At 31.9% G+C, this 26,331-nt stretch overlaps 7 protein-coding genes across 8 annotated transcripts; 1 reads left to right on the forward strand and 6 right to left on the reverse strand.

The window, feature by feature from the left end:
* Positions 1-35: 35 nt before the first annotated feature.
* IntS8 (integrator complex subunit 8) lies at positions 36-3,284 on the reverse strand. Its single transcript, XM_070639884.1, has 3 exons — positions 2,770-3,284; positions 1,895-2,708; positions 36-1,831 (listed from the first exon to the last, which is right to left on the reverse strand). Exons 1-3 carry the CDS (start codon positions 3,228-3,230, stop codon positions 80-82), a joined length of 3,027 nt encoding a protein of 1,008 aa, XP_070495985.1. The 5' UTR covers positions 3,231-3,284; the 3' UTR covers positions 36-79.
* A 75-nt stretch (positions 3,285-3,359) lies between these two features.
* On the reverse strand, positions 3,360-8,246 carry RecQ4 (RecQ4 helicase). The gene is made up of 4 exons (XM_070639944.1): positions 8,100-8,246; positions 5,477-8,031; positions 3,858-5,343; positions 3,360-3,795 (listed from the first exon to the last, which is right to left on the reverse strand). Exons 1-4 carry the CDS (start codon positions 8,196-8,198, stop codon positions 3,400-3,402), a joined length of 4,536 nt encoding a protein of 1,511 aa, XP_070496045.1. The 5' UTR covers positions 8,199-8,246; the 3' UTR covers positions 3,360-3,399.
* Positions 8,247-10,815: 2,569 nt separating this feature from the next.
* On the reverse strand, positions 10,816-12,583 carry LOC139090194 (pro-resilin-like). The gene is made up of 2 exons (XM_070639932.1): positions 12,405-12,583; positions 10,816-12,171 (listed from the first exon to the last, which is right to left on the reverse strand). Exons 1-2 carry the CDS (start codon positions 12,420-12,422, stop codon positions 11,677-11,679), a joined length of 513 nt encoding a protein of 170 aa, XP_070496033.1. The 5' UTR covers positions 12,423-12,583; the 3' UTR covers positions 10,816-11,676.
* A 4,219-nt stretch (positions 12,584-16,802) lies between these two features.
* Positions 16,803-20,146, reverse strand: LOC139090125 (enolase-phosphatase E1-like). Its single transcript, XM_070639827.1, has 3 exons — positions 19,968-20,146; positions 17,918-19,298; positions 16,803-17,826 (listed from the first exon to the last, which is right to left on the reverse strand). Exons 1-3 carry the CDS (start codon positions 20,034-20,036, stop codon positions 17,792-17,794), a joined length of 1,485 nt encoding a protein of 494 aa, XP_070495928.1. The 5' UTR covers positions 20,037-20,146; the 3' UTR covers positions 16,803-17,791.
* A 580-nt stretch (positions 20,147-20,726) lies between these two features.
* CstF50 (cleavage stimulation factor subunit 1 Cst50) lies at positions 20,727-22,231 on the forward strand. The gene is made up of 3 exons (XM_070639828.1): positions 20,727-20,863; positions 20,935-21,342; positions 21,399-22,231. Exons 1-3 carry the CDS (start codon positions 20,790-20,792, stop codon positions 22,198-22,200), a joined length of 1,284 nt encoding a protein of 427 aa, XP_070495929.1. The 5' UTR covers positions 20,727-20,789; the 3' UTR covers positions 22,201-22,231.
* LOC139090124 (putative leucine-rich repeat-containing protein DDB_G0290503) lies at positions 22,220-24,646 on the reverse strand. 2 transcript variants are annotated; one of them, XM_070639826.1, is made up of 4 exons: positions 24,333-24,646; positions 23,938-24,257; positions 23,406-23,681; positions 22,220-23,255 (listed from the first exon to the last, which is right to left on the reverse strand). In XM_070639826.1, the coding sequence occupies exons 1-4, from the start codon at positions 24,508-24,510 to the stop codon at positions 22,602-22,604; spliced, it is 1,428 nt and encodes a 475-aa protein (XP_070495927.1). In that variant the 5' UTR covers positions 24,511-24,646; the 3' UTR covers positions 22,220-22,601. The 2 variants fall into 2 exon arrangements, with proteins under 2 accessions (XP_070495927.1, XP_070495926.1); XM_070639825.1 differs by having other exon boundaries at positions 22,220-23,681.
* An 84-nt stretch (positions 24,647-24,730) lies between these two features.
* aurA (aurora A) lies at positions 24,731-26,331 on the reverse strand. Its single transcript, XM_070639819.1, has 4 exons — positions 25,730-26,331; positions 25,490-25,669; positions 25,283-25,429; positions 24,731-25,221 (listed from the first exon to the last, which is right to left on the reverse strand). The coding sequence occupies exons 1-4, from the start codon at positions 26,229-26,231 to the stop codon at positions 25,019-25,021; spliced, it is 1,032 nt and encodes a 343-aa protein (XP_070495920.1). The 5' UTR covers positions 26,232-26,331; the 3' UTR covers positions 24,731-25,018.

Here is a 26,331-nt window from a genome sequence, read left to right on the forward strand (position 1 = left end):
TTTTTTTCGTTTCACAAAAATAGAAGAAATTCAAATTCTTAAAATACGTTATTTTTATTCGTAATTTTTCTTAATTGTATTACAAATATTGATTCGCTAAGGATCTCAAAAACTTGCTTTTTCTCACCGATGCAGCCTTTTGTTTTACTTCCTCACTATTGTTTGCATTCAACTCTAATTGTCGGATATAGGAAATTGCTTGTAGCCGACGTTTATGTTCGCCTTTTTTGGCATGCAAATTGATTATGTACTCAAGAAGTGTTGTATCCCATATTAGTGAATAATAGCTATCCATTGCATCTTGAAAATTGCTACTTTTCTCTTGAAGAAGTTTAAATGCAAGCGTATAGTCAACATCCTCAATAAATTGACATAAAACTGCAGCCTGTAAATAACATCCAAGATTGGAACTGCATTTGATCATTTTCTTAATTATATTCTCGTCAATTACTGGACGTTGAATTGGTAATGCACAATATTCTGTTGATATTATCAATGACTGAACATAATACTTCATCGCTGCTTCATTATTTCCATTTACATACTCTAGATCGCCTTGCATTCGAATCCATGCTGCATTTGTTGGATATATCTTGATTGCCATTTTTAAGAGTTGTGACAATGACTCAGCAATTGTTTTAATATTATATCCATTTACATTACTGATACTTAAAGGCCATAAATGGAGATTCTCAATGACCAGATCAACACTTGTGTCATCCTTAATTAAATTGTGCATTTTTGCGAACATTGACAGAAGAATTGAAATTATGAATGGATCTCTCATCTTATCCAAAAACTGCTTTAAAATGGATATGCTCATTGCACCCATTAGGAATCTAGCAGGCGAATCACTTGATCGTCTATTTTGTTGATTCCTTTTCATGCTTGTTTGTTGCTGTTGATTACTCATATTGAAAATTGGCAATAAAAAGTCCCAGACATCGCGTTTACGAGGAATTGTATTCTTAATCTTTGCGTCAAGTTGAATATCAATCATTGTCTTGGCAAACAGCACAGAAAGTTCACTCATTGAACTTCGTTTCGCATCAAATGTGACACAATTTTCCCAATCATTTAAATTAAGCAGCATAATTAAACAATTCTCGACAATATCAAGTCGTGGCATTTCATTTGTTATTGTTTTGGTCAATTGAATAAATTTTACTGTCCATTGTTCTCGTAAAGTCGGTGGCTTTTTTGGCCATGCTGAGTCTAGTCGCATTAAAATTTGAATATTGGTTTTTTCCCATTCAAGTAGCTTTCCAAGCTTGATGACAATTGGGTCACTTGACCATTCAGCTCTTTTTGCTTCATTCTTTAGTTCCGAAATGAGTGCATATGCTGATACAAAGTCTTTCTTCAAAACCATTTCATTGACTTTACCGAGAAGGATGTACGAAAAATCTTGAAGGAATCCTCTTTTTAAATTCAGAACTACGACTCTTAAGTCATTTGGTAAATACCAGTTACGATTTATCGACCACAATGATTGCTGTGGATTAAATTTTGCAAGTTCTACGAGATATTTCCTGACTTGCTTACTTGTCGTGCTTGCAACAAGTTTCCTCTCAAAATCTGCAACTCTAATTCTCTGAATTTTTGAATCAGCAGGAATAATCCATTCATGCTGTAAGCCAATTGATGCCAAATCAATTTTACTGTCAATAGTCTTCTGCCTTTTCAGGAGGTCAATTTCATCTTTAGTAAAGAGCTTTGAATCTTTTATTTCTATTTCAATTGGCGGGAAACGGATCAAGAAGTTGGTCAAGTAAGTTTTTATCTTGTTCTTATCCGATAATGACATTTTCGGGATTATCTCATTTGAATACTGAAAAATAATGAATTTAAGGATTAGATAGAAATTAAAAGGTACAAGATTGTGGTATATTACCTGGATGAAATATTTCAGCAATAAGCTCCTCTGGACGTTATTTTTGAGAACCAAAAAAGGAATGTCATTTGTGATTATATTAGAGCTATCTAGGATATAGCGGATTGAATTTAATGCTAAGATTTTAATAAATTCATTAGAAGATGGATCTAGATCTCCTTCAAATGCTCTTCGATGAATAAATGGAATCTCCTTCTTATAGTTATCCTCGTTTAGGATAATTTCGATATTTTTAAGCTCATTCAATGTGCATTCATTAAAACGTTGAAATAATGATGGATTTCCTTCCTGTAAAATTCCACATGCCAACAGATATCCTTTAAGATTCTCATCAGTTAAAGTACAGAATCGAGCTTTTGTTGACTTTTCCTTTAGTTCTATTTGAAGCTTTTCAAAGTTACTTCTACAAAGTGTTGCCATTTCCTTAGCCGAGTCATACTTCTTAGTAAAAATGTAGTAAGAGCATAGATCGAAATAAATTTGTGCCTTTAATTCAGTTTTGCCGATAATGGCAAATTTATCAAACTTTTGTCCATTACAGATATCATTTCTGCTGATTGATGTCTCTTCCAGTGGAACGAATGACTCGAAAATTGGCATTTTAAATTGTTCCGAATCTGCTATGATCCCATTCAGGAACTCAATGCTGGTTGTTGTGAATGATTCTAATCCAGAAATAAATTTATCGTCTGAATTTGCACAAATATTCGGATCCTGTGGAGTCAAAACTGCTTGGTATGGCTTCATTTTCACAGCTGATCCTTTCAAAACTTGAGCTCTTAGAAGCCATCGATGGTATATAGTTAATGCAAAGCTATAATTAAAGAACTTATGTTTTAAAGAGCTGAATACCGGCCGAATATTTGATTACATACCTTAATGCACTTTTTGATCCATCATTCGATACTGGAACTTCATGAACTAATGAAAGTGGTAAATTGACCAAACGTCCAGAAGTTATACTGCATAAATCACTCAATAATTGAACTTGCTTTGAAATCGGCAGATATTTTTCAATAACATCCAAGTTCCAATGGATATAATCACAGGAAGCTATTTTCAATTCCAGAATCTTAATAGCCAACTGCTTACGACCAAATTTGTTTGTTAAGCTCTCTATTTTTGACAGAGAATCAGAATCCGGTGAATTAATATCATTAGTTTGTTGTCCATTTTCTGGAGGAATTATGTTTAAGAATTCAGACATGATTTCTAATGCTTTTGTCTGATTTGTCATTTGCTTCTCAAGTAATTCAGGTTTCAATAGAAACTCGAACCAAAGAGTCGTTTCCTCACAAACTGGATCTATTTCCATCATCTTGTCTGCACTAATCATGCCTTAATTTAATTTAATTGATATTTTTCTCGGTAAAATATTGTTTTGTTTTGATTTTCGGGGATTTTTTTGAAAATTTTGACACCAGAAAAAGATTTGAATTTAAAATGACGGTTATTCAAAAATCTAATATTTTATTAAAAGTAACAATAAGAATTCAACAATATAATTAATTTAATCGATATTTAACTATTTCACGATTACCAATTCTAACGAGACGATGAAAACTAACCATAAGATGAGCTCTCCAGTACTTGCATCTTCCCCAAATGACAGCAGGATAAACAGGACTCGAAATTCCATGAAAAATTCTCGCAAGTGATCGTCCACTAAAGTTATTCTCAGGATACATATGAATCATTTGTCGAATATCACTGACTATCTGATCATCAGCTGTCTCATCATTCTTTTCAGTTATTTCCACATCCATTGGCAAATTTGTTGAGAAGTATTTCCTAATTGTACTTTTCAATTCATCTGATTCCTTATACTCAGTCTTGTTCTCGGAACATTTTGAAAAATTAGGATATGCCATCGAATTAAATGAATCATAAATCACCTGGAGCTGTAAGTATATTATTTATCATTAGTTATTTTACAGTAGATAGTTAAAGAATCATCAATTACCTGAACAACTTGAGTCCTTTCCTGCGATTGAGTACGAAATTCTAAAGAATCTAGAGCTTGATCCAACTCTGTATCACTCAAATCGCCTGGTGATCGAATGCGAAATCCGAGATCTGAAAATGAAACAGTTAGAGGCGATCGTCGCTTTGATCCGTTAACAACTGTCCATTCTAATTGCTTTAATTGATATTTAACAACTCCACTATCCCATCCAATAGACGATGCAACATCAACAACTGAAAACTCAATACAACTTAATTCTTCTTGATTCTTTCCATTTTTAAGTTCAAGTGCTATTGCCATTGCTAATGGTGGACATGATTTTGCCATTTGCTTCATATAATTAATTCCGCTATAAGATATTATTTTGCACATTGTGTATGCATTTCCTAAAACCTTAATATATCGATCTTCGTGTAATTCTAAGTAGCATAACAGAGTCTCAATATTTTCTGCAGGTATATCCAAAGCTTGAACAGTTTGTTCTTTTGAAAAGCATACTTCATGTCCTGGACAGACTCGTTTCTTATTGTCTTCATTTTCAGTGCTAGTTGAGTGACTTCGTTGTTTACAGGAACAAGGAACGAAGACTTTCTGAAGTAATTTACGAATCACATGACGATCAATAGAATTAGCATAAATATGTCTTCTTAATTCTGATAAATCACCGCCTTTAGCATCAAGGAAAACATGACAATGAGCAATTTTCCCATCTCTTCCAGCACGACCAACTTCCTGGACATAACTTTCAAAATTCTTCGGCATATTATAATGAATAATTCCACGAATATCAGACTTGTTAATACCCATACCAAAAGCAATTGTTGCCACGACAATTTTCAAGTCACCGCCCATAAATGCATTCTGAACTGTTCGTCGTCTAGATGCAGGCATACCAGCATGATAGAATTCAGCAACCCATTTTGTTCTCTTTCTCTTATTAGTCTTTGTTTCCTCAATCTTTTTATTCTCATCTTGTAGACATGTCCGTAAATATCCAGCAATTCTTTCACATTCATCACGTCGTGTACAGTAGATGATAATTGACTTAAGGGAATTGAACCTTTCACTTCGAAGTAATTGAAGTAATCCTTTATCACGATTTTCGTCTTTTGATACAGTCAATATTAAATTGTCAGGAAGTGGAATATCACTAACCACACCATGTAATCCATCCGGAATTGAAAGATGCTTAATTATACTATTTCTAGTTTGTAAAGTTGCTGTTGCTGTCAATCCTAAAACTGTTTTTACACCCAATTTTTCTCTCAACACTCTACAAATCATTAAATATGATGGACGGAAATTGTGACTCCATTGACTGACACAATGCGCTTCATCGATACAAGCAAAAGCAATTGGTGGTAATTGATTCAAAAGAGACCCAAATCCTGTTGATTTTTCACCAGCCACGACAGCTTCTGGAGATACTAAAAGAATTTCTACATTTCCATTTTTAATCTCTTCCATAACTTTTTCACGTTGTCTGTAAAGTAAATTATTAAATTTATTAAATTATAACGGTTTTCAAAAATTTAAAAAGTTTCAATGGTTTTCAAAAATTCAAAAAATTTGAATAATTTTTGACAGTTGAAATTTTAGAAAATTATCATGCTTACTTTGGTGTTTGATTCGTGTGCAAGCACTGAGCATTAATGAAATCTGGAATTCCATGAACTTGATCTTCCATCAACGACACTAATGGTGAAATTACTAATGTAATACAGTGATACTTTTGACGATATAAATAAGCTGGAAGTTGATAACACAAAGATTTTCCACTTCCAGTGCTCAAAGTCACTAATGTCGATTGACCACAAAGAATACGCATAATTGCCTTGTCCTGTCCTTTTCTGAAATCTTTATGGCCAAAACTTTCAAGTACTTTGTACACTTCTTTAGGAATTTCAGACGGTACAGTTCCATTTTCATCAAGTTCATAGTAAGGTTTGATTTCATCCTTGTTTGCTGTATTAGCATTAAAGTAATCACATTTCTTAAGAAAGTCATCTGGAACTTTATGTCCAATGTAATTTGAAGTATAAGGCTCATTGACAACATTTGTATTCTCATTTTCCTTATTTACTTCCTCTCTCAACTCTCGTTCAATTAAGTCTATGTCATCATCAAGATCCATTTCCTCATCAAGACCAATTTCCTCATCAGTTACATTTTCCTTCCAAATTTCATTTGATGTTGACGGAATGGAAGTAGGTTTATTCGCATGTGCCAATAATTTTTGATCATTTGCCATATCTGCAGCTTGTTGAAGAGTCGGCAATGATGATTCATCATCAATATGAGCATCAACTGGAAGTAAACTGTCACCTTTCTGTTTACATTGCTGAGCAAAATGACCAACACCGCCGCAGCTAAAACATTTCAAGACACCTCCATCGCATCCTCTCATGTCATTCAAATCTGCTGCTTTATTCTTCTTCCATAAAGTCTTTTTATAGCGACTAAAGTTGAATGCCTTTTTGCCACGGACGAAAATCTTTTTCTTCAGATTTACTCGTACGTAATTGTCATTTAATGTACCAGATGCTATTTTCTTCTTTAATAAATCCTTCTTTGTCTTTATTTTCAAGTCAAACGATGGATTTTCAGCACTTTTAGTTCCTCCCATATCATGTTGCAATGCAAACTGTCCAAAAAGTTTCTCAGTTGCTTTAAGCTCTTTTTCTGAAACTCTTGGGATGTTTTCAATGCTGCTGATCTCTGTGTCCACGAAAAAGTTAATTTGTTCTTCTTCCTCTTCTTCATTTTCGTCAGTCTGTTCTTGTTTAGTCTTATTTCTAGTCAATAACTTAGTAGCCTTTTTAGTGACTTTATTGATTCCTTCCTTCGATCGTTTGATTAAGCTCTTCTTCCTTTTCATCACAACTGGTTCTGGTGAGTCTTCTCGTTCCTTAACATTCTGTACACCTTCATATGTTGGATCTTTGTCGGAATCGTCGTCAGTTTCAAAGTGCGTTCCTTTAACTGTCTTTTCTTCCTCAATGTCTTGCATAATTTTAGATTTATTCTGTATAGTTTTCCTTTTCGGTTTTTGTGGAATTTTCTTGACTTCTGGTTCCTTGACATTTTCAATTTTCTCAATTAATACTACATTTTCAGCTGACTTAGTGTCGACAGACAATCGACGTTTCTTTGAAATCGGCAAAATTTTTGTCTTTAATTTTTCATGAGATTCTAGGTATTCGCTGTCTGACAAATCAGCTGTGTGATATTTAGCCTCAACATTTGATTCCGTTTTAGTGAATGAATTTGAGGAATCAAATGGGAAACTAGCTGTAAAATTCCCACTGTCTACTTCTATTGGTTTTGAATTGAATTTATTAACTTCTAATTTGTGACTACTTTCTGACTCCAAACTTTGTCCTGATATATTTAATGTGGAACTGTCCATTTTCATAGACATTGAGGAATCATATGACTTTAGATTTAAATTTGACAAACCAAAACTTGATGTTGAGAAATTGGCTGTTAAATTCCCACTGTCGCTAGCATTTGATGGAGCATTTCTATTGAGCCACTCACTGTCGATTGATGTCTTTATTTCCACTTCTGTTGGTTTCGGCTCTACTTTTTTAACTTCCACAGGTTTTGCTGATCGTGACTTTTCTAATAAAATTGTCTCTAAATCTGGGAGTGTATCTAATTTTTGACTGTTTTCTGATTCCAAACTTTGTGCTGAAAATGTCTTCGAAAGTGCCTTTCTTGGATTTCTTGGTGCTTTTAATGTGGCAACATCCATTTTTAATGTGAATGACTCTCTTGACCTTTTGAGTGGGTCTGGTTTTTTCATCACTTCTACTTTTTTGACAGGAACACGTTTGTTAAGCGATTTGTTCCATACATCTTCATTATTTGCATCGTGACTAACTGCTTCAAATTCCTGACTTGTTTGTTTAGTCACTTTATTTGTATAATCTGGAAGTTTTCTGTTTGGGTCTAAAAGCTCGTGAATTGAATCTGATATTGAATTTTCCATAGACTCCATAAAGGATGCATTATTATACGATATTTCCAGAAAATCTGCAGAACTCTGTTCTTCTTGATTATCATCATTTAAAATATCCGTGAGGGTATCATTCAAATATGAAGTTTTCATTCTATAATACATCTTATATGCTTGCTTGACATTATATGGAGCATCTTTGATATCCAACTGTAAGTAAATGGAATTAAATTTTTATTTATCTCGAATATTATTGATAAAATGTTAAAATTACTTACTTTTGAGGGTATTCGATGATTCTTTTTCTTGAACTCATACTCCCAAATCTTGACAGTCTTTTTATATTTTTCATACTTTTCCTTCCATTCATTATCCATTCTTTTTATTCACTTTAATTAATGTTATTATTGCTTAAATGTGATCGAACAATTTTGGCCTTTTAAACTCACCATAAGATAAGGTGAACTTATTTCGCGCTTCTTTTCAAATTTTTCAAATCCGTTAACATTTTGGTGAAATATTTCTTCAATATACTTGCCAATACTTTGCTTTTATCACAGCATTCAAGTGCTGCTTCTTAAAATTTCCATAATCAAACGCACAAGTTCTTTCGAAAATAATTTTGGCAGCTTCAAATACTTCCTGAAATCACTTGATAAGCATGACATTGTCTGCTCTTTTAACAACTGTTAACAGCTATTATTTAATTAACAGAAGCTTCATTTACGTGAGAAAATAGCAATTTATTCATGCGAACTATGATCATACAAGACTTTACGTACTTCTCACATAAATTTCATATTGCAATTTGAATTAATTTCGCACTTTAAATGTGGGTTGATTTGAATATTTAGAAATAATTACAGCATGAAAAGTAATTTGTAGCATTAATTATGTTATTTTACAATAGGTATTAGGTCTATTGCATGTTCAGTTCATGATATTCAAGAGATATGAAGAATGTATCTGAAGTATAAAAATTGGGATTAAATAAATCCATGGATTAAAAGATTGGCTTAAATAAATCCAGCGATTAAACTAAACCCAACGATTCAAAGTAAGGTTCGACCTAAAAAATATTAACTTACCCAATCATGACGGTGAAAATAATAAGTAATAAATGTTGAAAGATGTCCAACAAATCGAAAAACAAAGTATAAGATACAAAAAAGTAATTTTCCGCATGATCAGCATAGACATTGCATTATGTAATTTTCAACATCCACGATCATCCACATGCTGCAGAATAAACGTCATCATAATGACTAGAATGGAAAAAGTAAAAGTTTTTATTAATTAAATTATCTACAAATTGCATGTGTGCATCATCATCTTCATTGCAATAGTCGCGCGACATTCGAAATGAATTATTACATGAATGTCAGTTCCATTAAATCTGAAGATTTTTACCTGATTTCGTAGCCTTTTTTTAGGCCACTATGAACTTTATATTTTGTCATTAACTAATTAAGTCTTTTCAATCAATCGGATTGCTGCCTGCTTGTTTTCAGCCTTGAAAACACATCCCAACCTATACCTTATTACCAAATTAAATTCATATACAATTAGCTATATTTGTGAATGTAAAGTATCAATGGCATTTCATATAATCAGTCATCGATCACGATTAATATCAATGAAAGTGTGAAGTCTTCTTCTCTGATTATAGAGAATTAGTAATAGCCTTGGTCCAATTTTTTTGCATCTGTTGTCTTCATTATCGTCATTGAGGTGCAAAATTTAAATTAAGGCTGTTTTCCTATGGCTGTTGACGGTATTCACATGTTACATTTTAATACATGCAGCAAAATCTGATTTTACATAAAAATAAAATTGAAAGCAACAGTGATTTTAGTGTTCACATAACATGACCAGGCACAAAAAAAGAAAGAAAGATGACATACATTAAGTGGATAATTATTTTTATTGCATATATTTTGTTTTATTATTGCATCAAACTGGCAGTCACAACATACACAATAATTCATCAAAAAATCGTTCGCGGCATGCGACAAATAGAAATGTTGAGCACGGACGGAAAAAAATTAAATTTTAACGGTTGAGTTTTTTTTGAAAATTTTTTGACAGAATTTTTTCAAATCTTGCTGAAAAAATTTCAATTTTGACTCAAAATAAACCTTCTGAGAAGAAATTCTTAATTCTGGTTGCTTTAAATGTTAAAATATATGCTACAAGATTGAGCAGCTTTAAATACTTATCTGAATAGATTTTCATTCGAGAAAAATTTTGAACTTTCATTTTGAAATTTTGAAAATCGTTAAGTGTGAAAATGTTGAAAAAAGTGAAATTTTGACAGTTAAATTTTAAAATTTTGAAAAACGTTAAATTTTGAATTTTAAAAATTACGTACATAGATTTTAAAATTTTGAAAATCGTTAATTTCTTCAAAAATCGCAATCTTACAGACCAGCATGCAAATTCCAGCAAATCCCATTGAAAATTCGTGTGAACAACATTAATACAATGTATTAACGAAACAAAACAGTAGAAAAACCTTTTATGCACTACAAGATGGTTACATTAATATCATTAAGAAATTTTGCCGTCTCGATGGTGTCGATATAACTTTTCTTACTGTCTTTGTTGTTTATTTCTATTTTTTTAGCGCGATCCTTTCACTTTTTTTTCTGTCACATTTTGTGATTCCATAAACGGAAATAGATAACCGAATAATTAGCTGTCTATCGAGACTAAATCAATAAAAAATCGCATATGCACATTTCTTATATTTTCTCAAAAATTTACATAATTTTGGGAGTTGCTCCTGCTAATGACTGCAGATTTTTGAGGATGAGGCAATGTCTGTGTTGAAAGTGAAATGTTAATGATTCACATGGAGACGCCACTCCAACTGATAGTGACAGTGAATCCATTAACTCACTATGATATTATACAATAAAACTGCAAATAAACACTTTTTGACTGGAGATCAATAACAATAAATGTGATAAATGATAATAGTAAGCATGGAAATTTTTTTTTCAAACGGTGACAAAATTATTTTTTTTTATTCATTTAATTATATTAACATGAAGAATTCTATTTACAAAAGGTATCAAAATTGCATTAAATTCATCTCACAAAAGAGAAATAGAAGTGAGTGGAATTATGCAATTTTTATGTACTTTATCTGATTCCGGTTCACTAGGTCCATTGTAACTCTTCAAGTCGTTTGGTTTAAAGCCGTCATTTGAGGTTTGAAAAATGATTTTCGATTAGCAAGTAAAGCCTCTTGTTTGTTTATTGTGCATTATATTGACCCGTTTAATATGACTTTATTGGATGTTCACGATGTAAACTTGCTAGTTGAGAATCATTCTTGATATTTTCGTTATGAAAATCTCTCTCACTTTATTTATACTTCTTGTTGTTGCTGTTCATAGTTTTTTTGTTTTGTTCATTTTAAGTAGATTAGGGCGATCTGATGGTCGCATGTTGAGATGTAATAGTTGTCGAAGTTATGTGATCAGAAATGAATGATCACTTTTTTTTTGCTCAAGGAAATTAATTTGGGTTTTGGCCAATTAGCATTTCAATATCTTTTTTTGCAAGGCTTATTAAGATTCATTTGAATATTCAAGAGATATCCAATGAAATGATGATAAGTCTTCCATGCCGTATTCTCTCTAAATATTAGATGAGATTGATGGCATGCAAAATTCATATAGTAAAAGTAGCATTAACTAAAATTTGTTTGTTTTTTTAGGGAGAATGTGAATATCAATATGTGACCGATGATATTGCAGAATTTTATAATTCATTCATTGTCATTGTCATATGTGCTATCTAGTTGTCAATGTTTCGCTTTTAGGAATGAATAGATTATTGAATTGCTTAATATCTTCTTGATGGTGGGCCATATGAGCTTGATGGTGCGACTCCGAAGCTTGATGCTGGATATCCGCCTGATGATGCTGAGTAACCGCCTGCTGATGCTTCTTGTGATTGTGCACGTAATTGAGCGACTTGGATGGCTGGGATTGTGTTTTCAAAGTCAATTCCTACAATACGGGCTTGTTGTTGAGCAGGTGGGCCATATTGAGCTTGTGGGGCACCATATTGAGTTGATGGAGCACCACCGGCACCGCCAGCACCTGCACCAGCTTTGCTTTCTTCATTCAAAATGATTTGCTTAATTTGTTCTAACAATGCTGGATCGACGGTAAGTCCTTCTTGAGTTCCTTGTTCAATTGCTACTTGTTCATAGTTTCCACCGCTTGAAAGGGAATTTCCTCCAGCAGAAACTCCACCTCCGAATGATGGGCGATTGTAATTATATCCAGAAGGTGGTTCGCAGCTAACAATTGTTGCCAAGGCGAATACAGCAAACTGTTAAATGATGAGATAAAAAGAATTATGTGTAAATAATATGGCAACATCTCACACGTTCGCAATTAAGGCTCGTTATAGTGTAATTAAATGTAAATTATTTCACACTTTCGTTAATCCTTTAAGCCATAAAAATTGTCACTATTAATTATCATTATGCTTTTCTTTCAACACAATATTTTTTTAATCCACAATGTAGCTATGCTGGATGCATGTTACTGCATTTTACTTACCATTACATAGGAGTTCATCTTTCTTGAATTTTTTTATATTTTAGTGAAGGAAAAAAGGTAGCGAGTTTCGCTGTCTTACAAAGTTTACAAATGACTGTTAGTCCATTCATAGAACTCGACTTTTATATAGCCATGCAACAGCAATAATGCAAATTATCTTTTTGGCTTTTTTTTTCTTTTTCAACATCTTCATACAAAAAAAAAATACACCGCTTCGGGTTTATTAGATTCAGCTCTTTCGCGACGGTGCCATCAGATTTTTTTTGTTGTTTTTGCTTTTCATTACGTTATGCTGTATTTTTTTTGCTCAAAAGTCTTTATAGTGGGGCTCTATCGAAAGAGAGCTTCTTCTTCATTTATGTCATTGATCTCTCTCTCATATAGGTTTATAAAATATTTATAGTAAATTTTTCTTCATACTCGATACTGAAGGTACATATCGATGCTTTGTCTGCAGTAGATCCTCAATATTTTGTTTAATTGCAGCAATTTTTCCACGTTTTTCTTAATTTAAGGAAAATTTATTTTTAACGAAAGTCCGTTCAGTAAAACTTTGTTCAAATTTGTTCAATTCATTTCAGTTTATTCAAAAACCAAATTTTTTAAATTTCAAAAGTACGTTAAATTTAGTAAACAAAAAATGCTGCATTTTTAAACTTTCTACTGTACAAAGGATTTAAAATTGCATTCCATAAGCTTCATAGCCTAAGATGGAACAGAAAAAGAGCGCCTCATTATTGTCATCATGCAGATTTTTCAGATAAATTCTTTTGTTGCTCATATATATTATAGGTTATTAAAAATCAGGTAATAGGTAGTACTAACTGCACTCTCTATAATGCATTTCTCCTTTTCGTTGATAGTCAGTAGAAATAATCGTGGCATTAAAGTCGTGCTTGTTCAATTTTATCTTCAACTTTCGATTTCTTTTGGGATGGATGGCATTTCGGATGTACTTCAATCGGTTTGGTTTATTGGATAAGCAGCATGCTTATTTAGGAATACGAATAAAATATGCTCATTCTCGTTACTTCCTGAATTACAGAATACATGCTGCATTCATACAAATCAATGATGCATGTTAGAGAACATAAATTATCGAGATACGGCCAAAGTTCAGCAAGATGTGCACAGGCAGTCTCATTAGATTGTTCAATCCATCTTTTGCTTGCTTCTTCCGCGAATATTATATCGCGATTTTGAATAAAGAAGCAGTCAACGAAAACAAACACTTGACTCATCTGTAGGAATTATATAATTAGGTATTATATTGAGAGAAGTGATAAAAAGTTTTATTAGCTATGTTTTCTTAGAGTTTAATTGGTGCGGAAACCTTTTCAGACATTTATAGATGCATTAAAATAAGACGAATCGTGCTTTCTGTCATATTTACATGTGAAATAAAAGTGCATCCAAAAATTGATGTTATGCTTATCAATAGACATAATCTACGATAAATGAAAGTAATGAAGGTCTGTATAATGAGAAAAATGGAACTGAACACCGAAAGATCTATTTTCTGAGAATTCAAAATACGCCTGGATCTTCTTAATTAACATCCAGTCAATAAACAAACAATCATAACAAATCAAAACAATCCTATAAGGAAGCGATGACTTTTAGAAGTGCCAAAATAGTCAAAGCAATCATTCTGTAGTGATTTGATCATCAGCATCATAATTATGCTGCTTTTAAGCTTACACTTGAAAAAAAATTTGAAGATCATTCAATAAAGCATTTCAATTGCTACTTATTTGTGGATTAAATTGTTTGGCATTACTCAATCAAAAAATTCAAGTGCCAAAAAAAAAGCCGAATCGATGATAATCTTTGAGGAAGCATGTATATGTTTCAAATAATGATCAAAAAAATCTGAAAATCATGATGAGTATGGATTTAATTATGATTTATTTATGAACCTGCTTACACATATATCCAAGAAGAAGATTCACTTGATTTTTATGTGGGAACTTCTTCTAATAACTACATTTGATGATTGTATCAATATATCTAGCATATTGCAGACGTGCATATTTCACGAAAGCACATTTCATCATTCAATCGAACAGTATTTTTTGTAATTGAAAAAATCTTCATCTTTTTACATAGAGACATCAACGCAATAAGTGATCGTGAGTGGCTAATTCAAAAAAAAAGTATATGAAACAAGTATTTTGCAATTTAATAAGCGGACAGATAGAAGTGAAAGAGAATGCAATGAAAATTGCATCATCCGCTATGCTGATGATGATATCTGAAAAGTGAATACGAAATATTCTCACAGCATATCAATGTTATTGAGAGGAAGAGATGGGAGCATAGACATTATAATGCAACTTTACGTGTGCATTCACACCGTTTTGTAAATTATTTTCTTTCTCTTTTCTCCATATATTCATTACAACGATCATATTATTCAAGGCATCAAATCACCAAAACACGAAGTGTGTGCTTTTACTGACCTAATTACTATTTTTAGTGATTTATTAAAAATTGCCTTTCAAAAAATTTATACGGTTTTTAAAAACTTGAAATTCAAAAAAATTATTCTTTTCAAAATTTAAACGGGTTTTCAAAAATTTGAATTTTGAAACTGAACTCAGTCAAAAAATTGTTTTGAAAATTTCAACGGTTTTCAAAAATTTAAATTTAATGAAATTTTAAAAAATAAAAAACGGTTGCAAAGAAATTTAATCAAAATGTGCAAATTACACATTAATCCTCTATAATTCTGCTAATAATTGCACTTATAGGTCTTATTTATTCATCGTAGCTCTTATAAAAGATAATTTCATACAAAAAATTATCCGACTGTTAATTTTTTGGCATTTGTCAAGCATAAACTTGAATGGTATTAAGCGATTTAACGTTACCCCATCCATACAAACGCCTTTATATTGTTCAAGATTATGATCTTTAAGTGAGATTTCAATTGAAAAAACAAAAAAAAAAAATTTAAATGACTCAAAATCATCATTGACCATGAAAGAAATGATTGGTAAGTAAGTTACTTAACTAATCTTCATAAAACCATCAATCTTATTTATCCACCTATTTCTTTTTGACATAACAACCATGACCCATGTTAACAACGATGTTGTCTTCGACTGTCACTTTGTGTTTCGCAAAATATTTACGGATATCAGACATGATATAAACATTCAAAAGTTGAGTTAGAAAGGAAGACACATGTAATTAACTTCTTTTTTTTTCTCGTCTTGTTCACACCGAAACCTTGATCTTAACAACTTTTACAGTCGGTCCCCGTGAGCAATTAATTGAAATTATTATATTTTGAAAATGCTACTTCATTTATTACAGCCAGCCATTCAATGAACGTCCTTGCCATACCTACTTCATATTCGCGATATATTATAACATGTTGTGCATCTATTATCTCATCTAAAAATAGCACATTTAAACCGAATAGACCATAAATGCGTACCAAAAGAGAAAGAGAAATTTAAAATATTGTTATATTTATTATATCACAAAATTCGACAGATGAACTTGTTATGATGTAAAATTAGCAAGATGATAACGATTTAGTTTGATATAAAAATCGTTCCTTCACCCGGATGATCATCTAATTAGTGTTAAAAAGTCCTTTATTTAAATTTATTAGACAACTAGCACATAAAAATGTCTATCCGTTCACGAACGTTCAGCATTTAAATGTGTTTTGGTCTCAATCATAAAGTTACGAAGAAGCAGATGCAGCCAAATTTCATTAAATATACAAATGTCCTCTGAAATTAATTATTACAGCCGAAAAAATTGCAAAAGATCAAAAAAGAGTTGGAGCTGAAAATGGAAATTTGATTTGATTTTATGTTCCTAATGATGACTATTGGATATTGATGAAAATTATAGTTTTATCATGTGATTCATGAACATTTAAATAATTTTGTTATTTAGTCAAATTAAACTAATGAGTTGATATTGTTCGGGCATGTCAGTCAAATGTAATTAATACTCATACTCTCCTTAGAGCTGCATAATATCAGCTGTTGTAAGAAAGTCGTTTGATGATTAGCATTTCCAGTTTAAGAAAGTGATGGGATTTAAATTTTTAATCCGAGGAGTTAAATTTTTAATCCAAGGGTTTAAATTTGAATTTTAGGTTAATTTTGACTCCGATATTGCAAACTTTTTTAATCCAACGGTTAAATTTTGAATTTCGACTTAATTTTTTAATCCGAGTTTTAAATTTTGAATCTTAAACCAAATAGTCAATGATATCATAATTGAACGCTTGCGGAATTCTTTACCGCCAAACTTCTTTCAACAAGTGTTTTCGTACATTTTCTGTTGTATGCCTGTTATCAAGAATAGGTATGATGTCATTGACCTCTGTATAAATTTTTATACAGTCAAAAAAGAAATATTTTCGTTTTTTTTTCTTGAATCCCTTTTTATTACTCAGCGAATTGTTTTAATATACAGGTTTTTTATTTATTTACTTAACTTCTCTGTAATATAACTGCTTACAATAGAAAAAAACAAAAATCTTTTTCCTGTCTGTAAATCATTATATCCAAGGTGGAGAGTCACGTTAGACTCAAAAGTAAAAATGTGAGGATCTTTGTTTTTAAATGTCCATATATTATTATTATTAATAGTTATTATTATTGATAAAATTTTATTAACACCTAATTTGAAACCCATTTAATCATTCTCTTTATTTTTGTTTTTCCTCTGTGATAAAAATCATTGTTTTTTTTTTTTTGTTTTTGCTTTAAAATATTGTACAACGTTTCATTTTCGATAGTAAAAGATGACTTACATATTAAATATCAAAAAATATTGGTTGTTAGGGGAAAATTTCGCACTAAATTTAATCTATTATTCTTTCAATATCTCATAATTTTCTATGCTTTAAACTGTGTATCTTTTTTGTTAACTAAATTATTAGATTATTATTATTATTGATGATTGTTTGAAGAGTGTTAAATGATGAGAAATAAAGGTTACTTTCCGGTGTTCTACGACAGTTTTAGGATCATCAATTAACAAGCATTTTACTTCTTACAATTACTACCGGATTCATTCATGAAAATTACCTTATGTTATTTACAACATATAACATAATTTTCTAATAACTAATTAAACTGTTTATGGCAAAAAAAAACTTTTCTCTTCTTAAACTGAACAATTTTTCAAAATATTTTCGTCGAAATTTTCTTCTTTCATTTTCATTAAATTTAATTTGGCGATTTTCCTCGTTTTAAAGTCTGCTGAAATTTGATATGATTGTTTTTGTTTTCTTTTTTTTCTCAATGTAATTTAATGTTATTTTAGGTAGGTTCTTATTATTTTCACGGGTTTTTATGTAGAATATCGTTCTATTGCAACAAGTTATGAGTTCTATGAGATGCGACGTGATTCTATTCAGCAGTTTCAGTTGCAATTTTCGGCTCATCTGTAATTAATGAATGATTTTTTGGGTTGCTAATTATCATTGCTAAACTACCTTTTATTTTAATTCGTTGTTATTGATTCAGCATCCTCACCTTGTTGTGATGTTTCAATTTTTGTCTCATTTGACGATGAAATTGTTTCCACTGGTTCCTTTTCTGCGACAGGAAGTTTTATTGACTCTTCTTGTGCTGCTGGCTCTGCTGCTTTTTCGATGGCATTAACTTGATTGTCCTCTGTAACAGTTTCATTTTCTTTTGGAGTTTCCTTTACCGATTCGTCTGGTTTTACTTCTTTATCGTCTGTAGTTGTGGTTGTTGTTGAGCTTTCAGGTTCTGTTGGTTTTTCTTCAGCCGCTACTGCTGGTTCTATTGTCGTGCTTTCAATTTGATTAACTTGTTCTTCAACAGGACTTGATTCAGACACAACAGCTTCTTTTTGTTCAGGTAATTCTTCTGATTGAACGGGTTCTTCCTTCTTTTCTGTCGATTCTTCAATACTAGACGAAGCTACCTTATCGTCAACTTTATCTTCCTCTTTTGTGTCTGATGATACAGCACTCTCAAGATCTTTTGTCTCAACAACTTCATTGCTGGATTCAACAGTTTCAGGTTTCTTAGTTTCTTCGCTAACAACTGGGGCAGACGATGAATCTACTTCCATAGCTTCAACAGGTGGTTGTTCAACTGGTTTTTCTGGCTCTTTTGAAGCAACTTCAGCTTCATTCTCTTCGGATTTTTCGGGCAGTGATTCTTTATTTTCAACAACAGGTTCTGGTTCTTGTACTTTTTCAGTTGATGCTTCTTCGCTTGTACTTTCAGCAACTTCTGCGGGCTTTTCTTCCTCTTTTAGAGCAGGTTTTTCTTCCTCTTTTGGAGCAGGTTTTTCTTCAGCAACAGGCTCATCAACTTCCATTTTCTCCTCCTCGACGGCTTTCTCTTCTTTTGGTGCCTCAGATGCATCAACTTCATCCTTTTTCTCATCTGCAACGACTTCTTTTGCCGCCGTTGATGATTCGACCTTTTCTGGCTCCTCAACCTTTTCATTTACACTTTCTGGAGTCACAGGTTTTTCATCAACTTTGCTATCGTTTTCAGATTTAGTTTCAGCAGATTCATTGACTTCATTGTCCTCTGTCGTAGCTTTTTCTTCTTCTTCTTTAATTGTTTCAGAAAGCTTTTGTCGCTTTCGTGGAGGTACTTTTGGTGACGATTGTTCTGAACTTTCCACATTATTTTCAGTAGTTGCCGGTTCTTCTTTCTTTCGTCCGCGTCTCGATGAATTCGGAGTTGTTGGTGTTCTCTTTGGAGTTGGCGGCGTAACAGGAGTTGGAGGTGTTTGTTTAGTACTAGAACGTGTTCGTCGACTTGAGCGTGAATCAGCCAATTCTTCAACTCCCATATTCTTCAACAACTCTTTACTCTCTTCCTGAATACGCTCAATATGACTCTTGCGTTTTGATGGCGTTCGCTTTGTCTAAAAATGAAATATAATACTTATTTTATAATTGTCTAGGTATGTATGATGAAATTTGTTTGCATAATAATAATAATAATGTAGCGCACATGTTTGTATGTTCTGTTATCATACACAACGAAAAAAGAAAAAGTAAAATTCTTGAATTTACCAACAAGTGAACGTAACAGGCAACGATTTACATGAATAATGTGTGACATTATATGAATGGTATGTGTGTCGTGGTCAGATATTTAAAAAGAAAACGGATAAAAACAATCTTGCAATGTAGAAAGCGCCAAAAGTGAGAACGAGAACATGACACAACACAAAAATAATGTAAACGAACAGAACATCCAAACTTCCAATATGGAAGTAAAAGAATTACATAGGTGCGTGGTTGTGTATGTAAACGGTTTATGTGTATAACATAAAATAAAAATTGCACTCATTATTACTTCATAATTTTGCGCTACTTTTTACACTTTATGCATCCACAATGCACTATTGTCTTTTTAGGCTATTTCATTGTCTTACGAAATTAATACTTTACATCTATATCTAATACTATGCGCATAATCTTTTGCTCACTAAAGGTTATTATTTGAGCATTTTAGAATGCCGATTTCCAAGTTTTTTTTTCGAGCGTCCTCTTTTATCATTTTAGCTTTTTTTCAAGCAACAACTTACCGGAGTGTCTTTATTTTGATTTTCATCTTGTGATGAGCTAGTTGTAGTTGGTGAAACTTGTTCAGACATGATTTAAATTACTGTTTAATGCTATTTTTAATTAATTTCGTGAATTTACTGATTACTATGAGCGCGATGTTCACTGTTTAGCAAATTTTCTTACAACACTGTGCTTTACCGCCTCTTTTGACTGACTGACTGAAATTTTGAAAATGATGCGACTCAAAAATTTTAAGATCTCTAGATTGTAACTGCGACTTTATAGGAATGAATTTTAATCTAAAATCTCGTTAATAATTGATTGAATTCAATTAATTAACGAAATATTAATTAACATAGCAAACATGAGTGACAATGGAAAATTTCATTTTTTCACGGATGCAATTTAAATTCAAAAAAAGCCGTTGAAAAAATTTTAATGAAATGTTCAAAATGTCCTATAATTAAATATATGGCATGGTATAAGCGAGGTAAATGCGCTGTTAAATGTTCATATGATGCCTTTAACTTGATTTTTGCGTCTCTATTAATGATGCAAACGTTTATGTGCGTATTAGTGCCGTATTGTTTGTCAGAGTTGGTTCGATGAGTATTTTTATAAAAATTCATTTAAGAAATCAGGCATTGAATGGCGTTAATTCTTGAATCGCACTTATTATTATAGATTAGACGATTAAAAGGCTTCTTTAAACATTAACATAACTATCCTAAATTAACTCAAAATACTATATTCGTCAAGCTAAGCATTAAGACAACAACTCTGGCTAAGAAAAACATTGACAAACTTTTATCAAATTTTTTGAGAATATAATTGAATTAAAAATGAAGGATATTGAGATATTGGATCCGAACAATACGACCAAGAATCGAGAGATTCTTCATCGACTGATAATCAGGTAATGTATTAAGTATATCATGTGATTATTGGAACCGGCAAAATAATTTATTTTCTTTCCAATAAAAATAGTCAGCTATTTTATGATGGGTTTGCTGCTATTGCCGCGGAACTAGCCAACAGTCTTCGTACAGATCCACCATGCCCACCGAGTAATAAATTATACCAAATAATGATCAATGGACTACAGAATGATAAGAAAGAAGTTGATTTTGATGAAAATCCAGGCATAGATCTAGAATTTCAAGCTGAAGGAACTGCAAATTCTCCGGAACCAGCTACTTACGAAACAGCATATGTAACAAGTCACAAACAAGCTTGTAGATCTGGATCATTCAGTTTTGATGGACAATTAGTTGCGACTGGATCAGTTGATGCTTCCATAAAAATCTTGGATGTTGACAGAATGTTGGCAAAATCAGCACCAGACGAAAACAGTGAACAGCCTGGAAGAGAACAACAAGGACATCCAGTCATTCGGTAATAATATTAATTATTGATGTTGAATTTGTCACTAACATTTTCATTTCATTCAGAACATTGTATGATCATACAGAGGAAGTAGCATATCTCGAGTTTCATCCATCGTTACAAATTTTAGCTAGTGGATCTCGAGATTGCACAGTAAAGTTCTTTGATATCAGCAAGCCAAGTGTAAAGAAAGCTCACAAAACATTCAGTGACTGTGAAGGTGTAAGATGCTTATCATTTCATCCATCTGGTGACTTTATTGCTGTTGGAACTGATCATCATTTGTTAAGAGTTTATGACGTCAATACAGGCCAATGCTTTGTAAGCGCAATTCCTGCACAGCATCACAAAGGAGCTATAAATTGTGTCAAATATGCAGCAACTGGTAAATTGTATGCAACAGGCAGTACTGATGGATCAATTAAAGTTTGGGACGGAATTAGTGGACGATGTATTAATACTTTTGCTGATGCTCATAATGGACAAGATATTTATTCGATATCATTCTCAAGGAATGGCAAATATTTGCTTAGTTCTGGAAAGGATTCACTTGTAAAACTTTGGGAATTAAGTACAAGTCGTGCATTAATTGCTTATACTGGAGCTGGTTCGACAGGAAAGCAAGAGCATAGCACACAAGCAGTTTTTAATCATACAGAAGATTATGTCCTGTTTCCAGACGAAGCTACAACATCACTTTGTGCTTGGAATTCACGAAATGCAAGTCGATGCCATTTAATGAGTTTAGGACATAATGGACCAGTTAGATATCTAATTCATTCACCTGTTGCACCAGCTTTCTTGACATGTTCCGATGATTTCAGAGCTCGATTCTGGGTTAGAAGAACTGCTGTTAATAACTATTAAGTGAGAATAAAATGCTAAGTTCTTGTAAAAATCTTCTTTTATTCCTTTAAATTCAGATAATAATCATAACATTTGTTCACAACTAAAAATATCATATTCTCTTCTCACAGTTATTCCTATATACCTAGCATTTTTCTTTTTTTTTTTGTTGCCAATGATAATTAAATGAGAAAATAATAAATGAAAATGAAATTCTCGTGTATGAAAAGTACTTGGATCTGTAAGCATAAGTCTACTATCTATGTATATATATAAAAAAAAATATTACACGTAAACGTTGAACAACAAGTGAACGAGTAGTAAAAGATATAGCTTAAGTTCAATTGGTGATTGAGATCACATTAAAAAAAATGCGTTAAAAATTTCCTAAGGAATTAATTATTCGATATTTTTTATGTACTTTAATTTCGTTCCGCTATGCCTTGATTCTTAAGTGCATTTGGATCATCATATTCTCCAATATCACCTAAATCTTCATCTTGTTGCTCTAAATGTAAGTCTTCTTCTGCGTAAGCTTCCTCCTTTCCATGATCATTAGCTATCTCATCCTTTAATTTATCCTTAACATTTCCACCATTTGCTGGTCGATTGATAATTTCCAAATCCATCTCCTCATTGCCTAGTGACTTCTTTTCAGCTGGTTTATGTACATCAAACTCCTCAGCTGCATTATTCACCATATTCTTATCTGGATCCATATTATCAAAATTCCTTTGATTCTTCTCCTCAATATTAAAGTCATTGTCATTGATCTCATGTGCGCCATTCTCAATATCATTGATGTCCTCATTTTGTGGCTTATTTAATGTCTCGTCGAGTATTTGCTTCTTATCCTCTTTCACTGGTTCCTTTGGTGCCTCACTTTCATCATTCTTGATGTCAGGTATTGGTAGAACAAATTTAGGAAGCTTCCTCGACGATTTTGTTGTTGTACTTTCTTTCTTCTTATTACTATTATTATTTAAGATTGATGTCGGTGTTGTTGTCGTTGATTTTCCTAGTAGTGCTGGTTGTTGAAGGACATTCTTTGAATCGACCACAGGCTCTGGAATTATCTGAAAATTTTCTACGGAATTAATAATGCCTTTACCACTACTACTTTTCTTAATGTTAATAGAAGAAGAAGAGGAAGTTTCCTTCACCAGAACTACATTTTTAGATTTGTTTCGTATGTTAATTGGAATTTTGTAATGATCATCACTCACTGGAATTTGCTCTTGAAAGCTTTTATCTATGGCTTTATTATTAATCTCAGGTGCAGGAACTTGTCTATGTTCCTCATTATTCTCATTATTGATATGAAGTTTCTTCTTTAAATCTTTTATCTCTTGTTCGAGTTGATAATTCTTATACTTTAATTGAATTAATTGCTGATGTTCATCAGCATTCTCGGATCCCACACTATTTGCATTGTTTCCATTATTAATATTCAGTAATCCCTGAAGTTTCTCTTTCTCGCTCTTTTCATTCTCATATTTCATCTAAAATTAAAAGTTTTAACGAATTTTTAATAATTTGAATTATAACGACTTTTTGAAATTCAAAAATGTGAACTGAAATGAATTGAAATTTGAACTTCTGAACGGCTATTTAAATTTTAGCCGTTAATCAAAAAGTTAATTTTAGAATGTGTAGCACAAACAGAAGCAAACATAGTAGCCAATAAGAAAATGTGATAATGAAATACAGTAGGAATTAAATTATGTGATAATAAAAGTACTATATAGCGTCCAATACCTTCCAAACTGTGATGTCGTTATCTTTTGATGTTTGTATTTTCGAGTTTTGTGCCTGAATATGATCAAGTTTCCGCTTTAACTCGTCATTTTCAGTCGACAGATCTTTCTGGACTTGTGTGCAATGCTGATCAAGATCATCATGTTTAGTCACTAAAATTTTATATTGTTGCTGTAATGAATTAAATCTTAATTGAGATTGATGATTCTCCTTATCATTAATTTCCTTCTGTTCCCTTAATTTTTGATTCAATTCCTTCTTCGTTTTCTCATATAATTGTCTCTCAGCTGATAATCTTTGATGTTGTTGTTCTTTTTCAACTAATAATCATGTATTATTTCATGTGAGAAAAATGTTAGAATATTTACTTAAATCATTATCCTCATGTTAATTACCTTCAACCTGTTTGTTCATTGCCTCATTTTGCAGTTCAAGTTTCTCAATTTTTTGTATTAAATCATTTTCGTGTGTTTGGAAATTAGTTAAAGCAATAAAGAATATTGAAAGGAATATGATGATGCCAAGTAAAAAGAAAAACTTATTTCTTAGTAAGCTTATTCTCGTTTGTATCATTGCTCAGAATTTTAATAAAATAAATATCAATAGAATATAACTTAATTAATTGCTTTTTGATTCCTTCATTTTCAAAATTGATTCCACAAAAATTTATTTCGTGACACTTTTTTTTTCTCTAATGTTTTTCTTTTATTTTGACTTCAGCACTACGTGTTTTATGTAAGAATTTATGCTGTATATAAACTTTTTCGACCGTTAAAAAAACTTGTTCCTTTATTACCTAATTAATTATTTATTTATAAATTTGACAAAAAATAATTCACTTCTTTCTCATCTATCGACAAATGTCTGAGTAAATGCTTACTGCATGTTAAATTAGCTACAAAAATGTTTAAAACTTAATATGGCTTATTAATTGTATTAGAGACGATTATTTTAAAGGAATTAGTTGTATATAAAGAAAGATAATGAGAGGATTAGAATGCACTTTTAAGCTTCAGTTGCTATCCTTATCGATTTTCAACCAATATTGGCAGTTGATTAACATTTGAGCTAGACTAATTTATTACTTTACATTGGATGTAAACCATGGATGTATTGCAACCTGATCCAACGGCATTCGCTTTTCTGGATTAAATACTAGGAGATTTTTAATTAAATGACCAGCTGCTTTGCTAATATATTGTGGTAAGGCATATTCTACACGCATTATCTTCTGGTACGTCTTGTCATAATTCTCATGATGGAACGGTGCTGATCCAACGAGTACTGTGGAATTTATATAAAATCATTAATAATCTTTTAAGTTCTAATTATGTGCTTATCTTACATTCATAGGCTAATACTCCAATACTCCATAAATCGACAGTCTTTGTATGTGGCTTCCCTTGAACCATTTCTGGACTTAAATAATCCATTGTTCCACACAATGTTGTACGTTGAGAATTTGGCTCATGGACAGACCATCCGAAATCAGCTAAACATTATCAATTATTAGTAAGTTCAAGTTATGAATGAAAATGATCAAAGATCTTACCAATTTTTAATTGATCATCATTCCCAAGCAATAAGTTTTCAGGCTTAATATCACGATGAATGACATTTCTTTCGTGCAAGTAGATTAAGGCAGAAACAAGACATTTGATATACTTTGCAGATTTCTTTTCATCAAATCTATGATTCGGTTGGGATTTTAATGCATTAAAAAGAGTTCCACCTATATAATTATATTTTATTAATGTTAAGTCTATTTAGGTAGATAATGATAAGAGTTTACCTGGAGCATATTCTAGAATCAAATAGATACGTGCTTCGTCATGAAAGAATCCATACATTCTCAAAATATTTGGATGTCTCAAATGACTTTGGATCTCAATTTCTCGTCTGACTTGATGTTCAATCCCCTGATCAGATATTTGTTTTTTGAATAGTACTTTTAAAGCAATCACAAATTTAGTTTCTTTTTCTCGTGCTAGATAGACATTTCCAAACTTTCCACGACCAAGAGGTCTTCCAATATCAAAATTAACTAATGACCATGCCTTTTTATTCGGTTGAGTTTGTCCCATCTGATGTTGACCAAGCTGTTGCGGTTGTTGTGGATTATCATTTGATGTCTTTTGAACAGGAACCTTAATGTTCAAATGATTTGGATTCTTAATTACATTTTTTGATTGATTACTTGTTAAAACAGCCGATTTGAATTGCTGTTGAGATGAAATTTCTTTCTTTCTATCCACAGGATTTTCCTTGTTAAACTGCACCTTATTTGTGTTCATTTTCTCATAAAATACTAATTTACTGATTATCAAAGGCACCAAATGTGTGTAACTTAATTAAATCACAAAGAAATAATAAAAATAAAATTCTGCTCAAAAG

This window comes from Chironomus tepperi, unplaced genomic scaffold (assembly GCF_022539635.2).
Source record: "Chironomus tepperi strain 1889 unplaced genomic scaffold, CSIRO-AGI_Ctep_v1 contig_217, whole genome shotgun sequence".
In the NCBI taxonomy this organism is placed as follows: Eukaryota; Metazoa; Arthropoda; class Insecta; order Diptera; family Chironomidae; genus Chironomus; species Chironomus tepperi.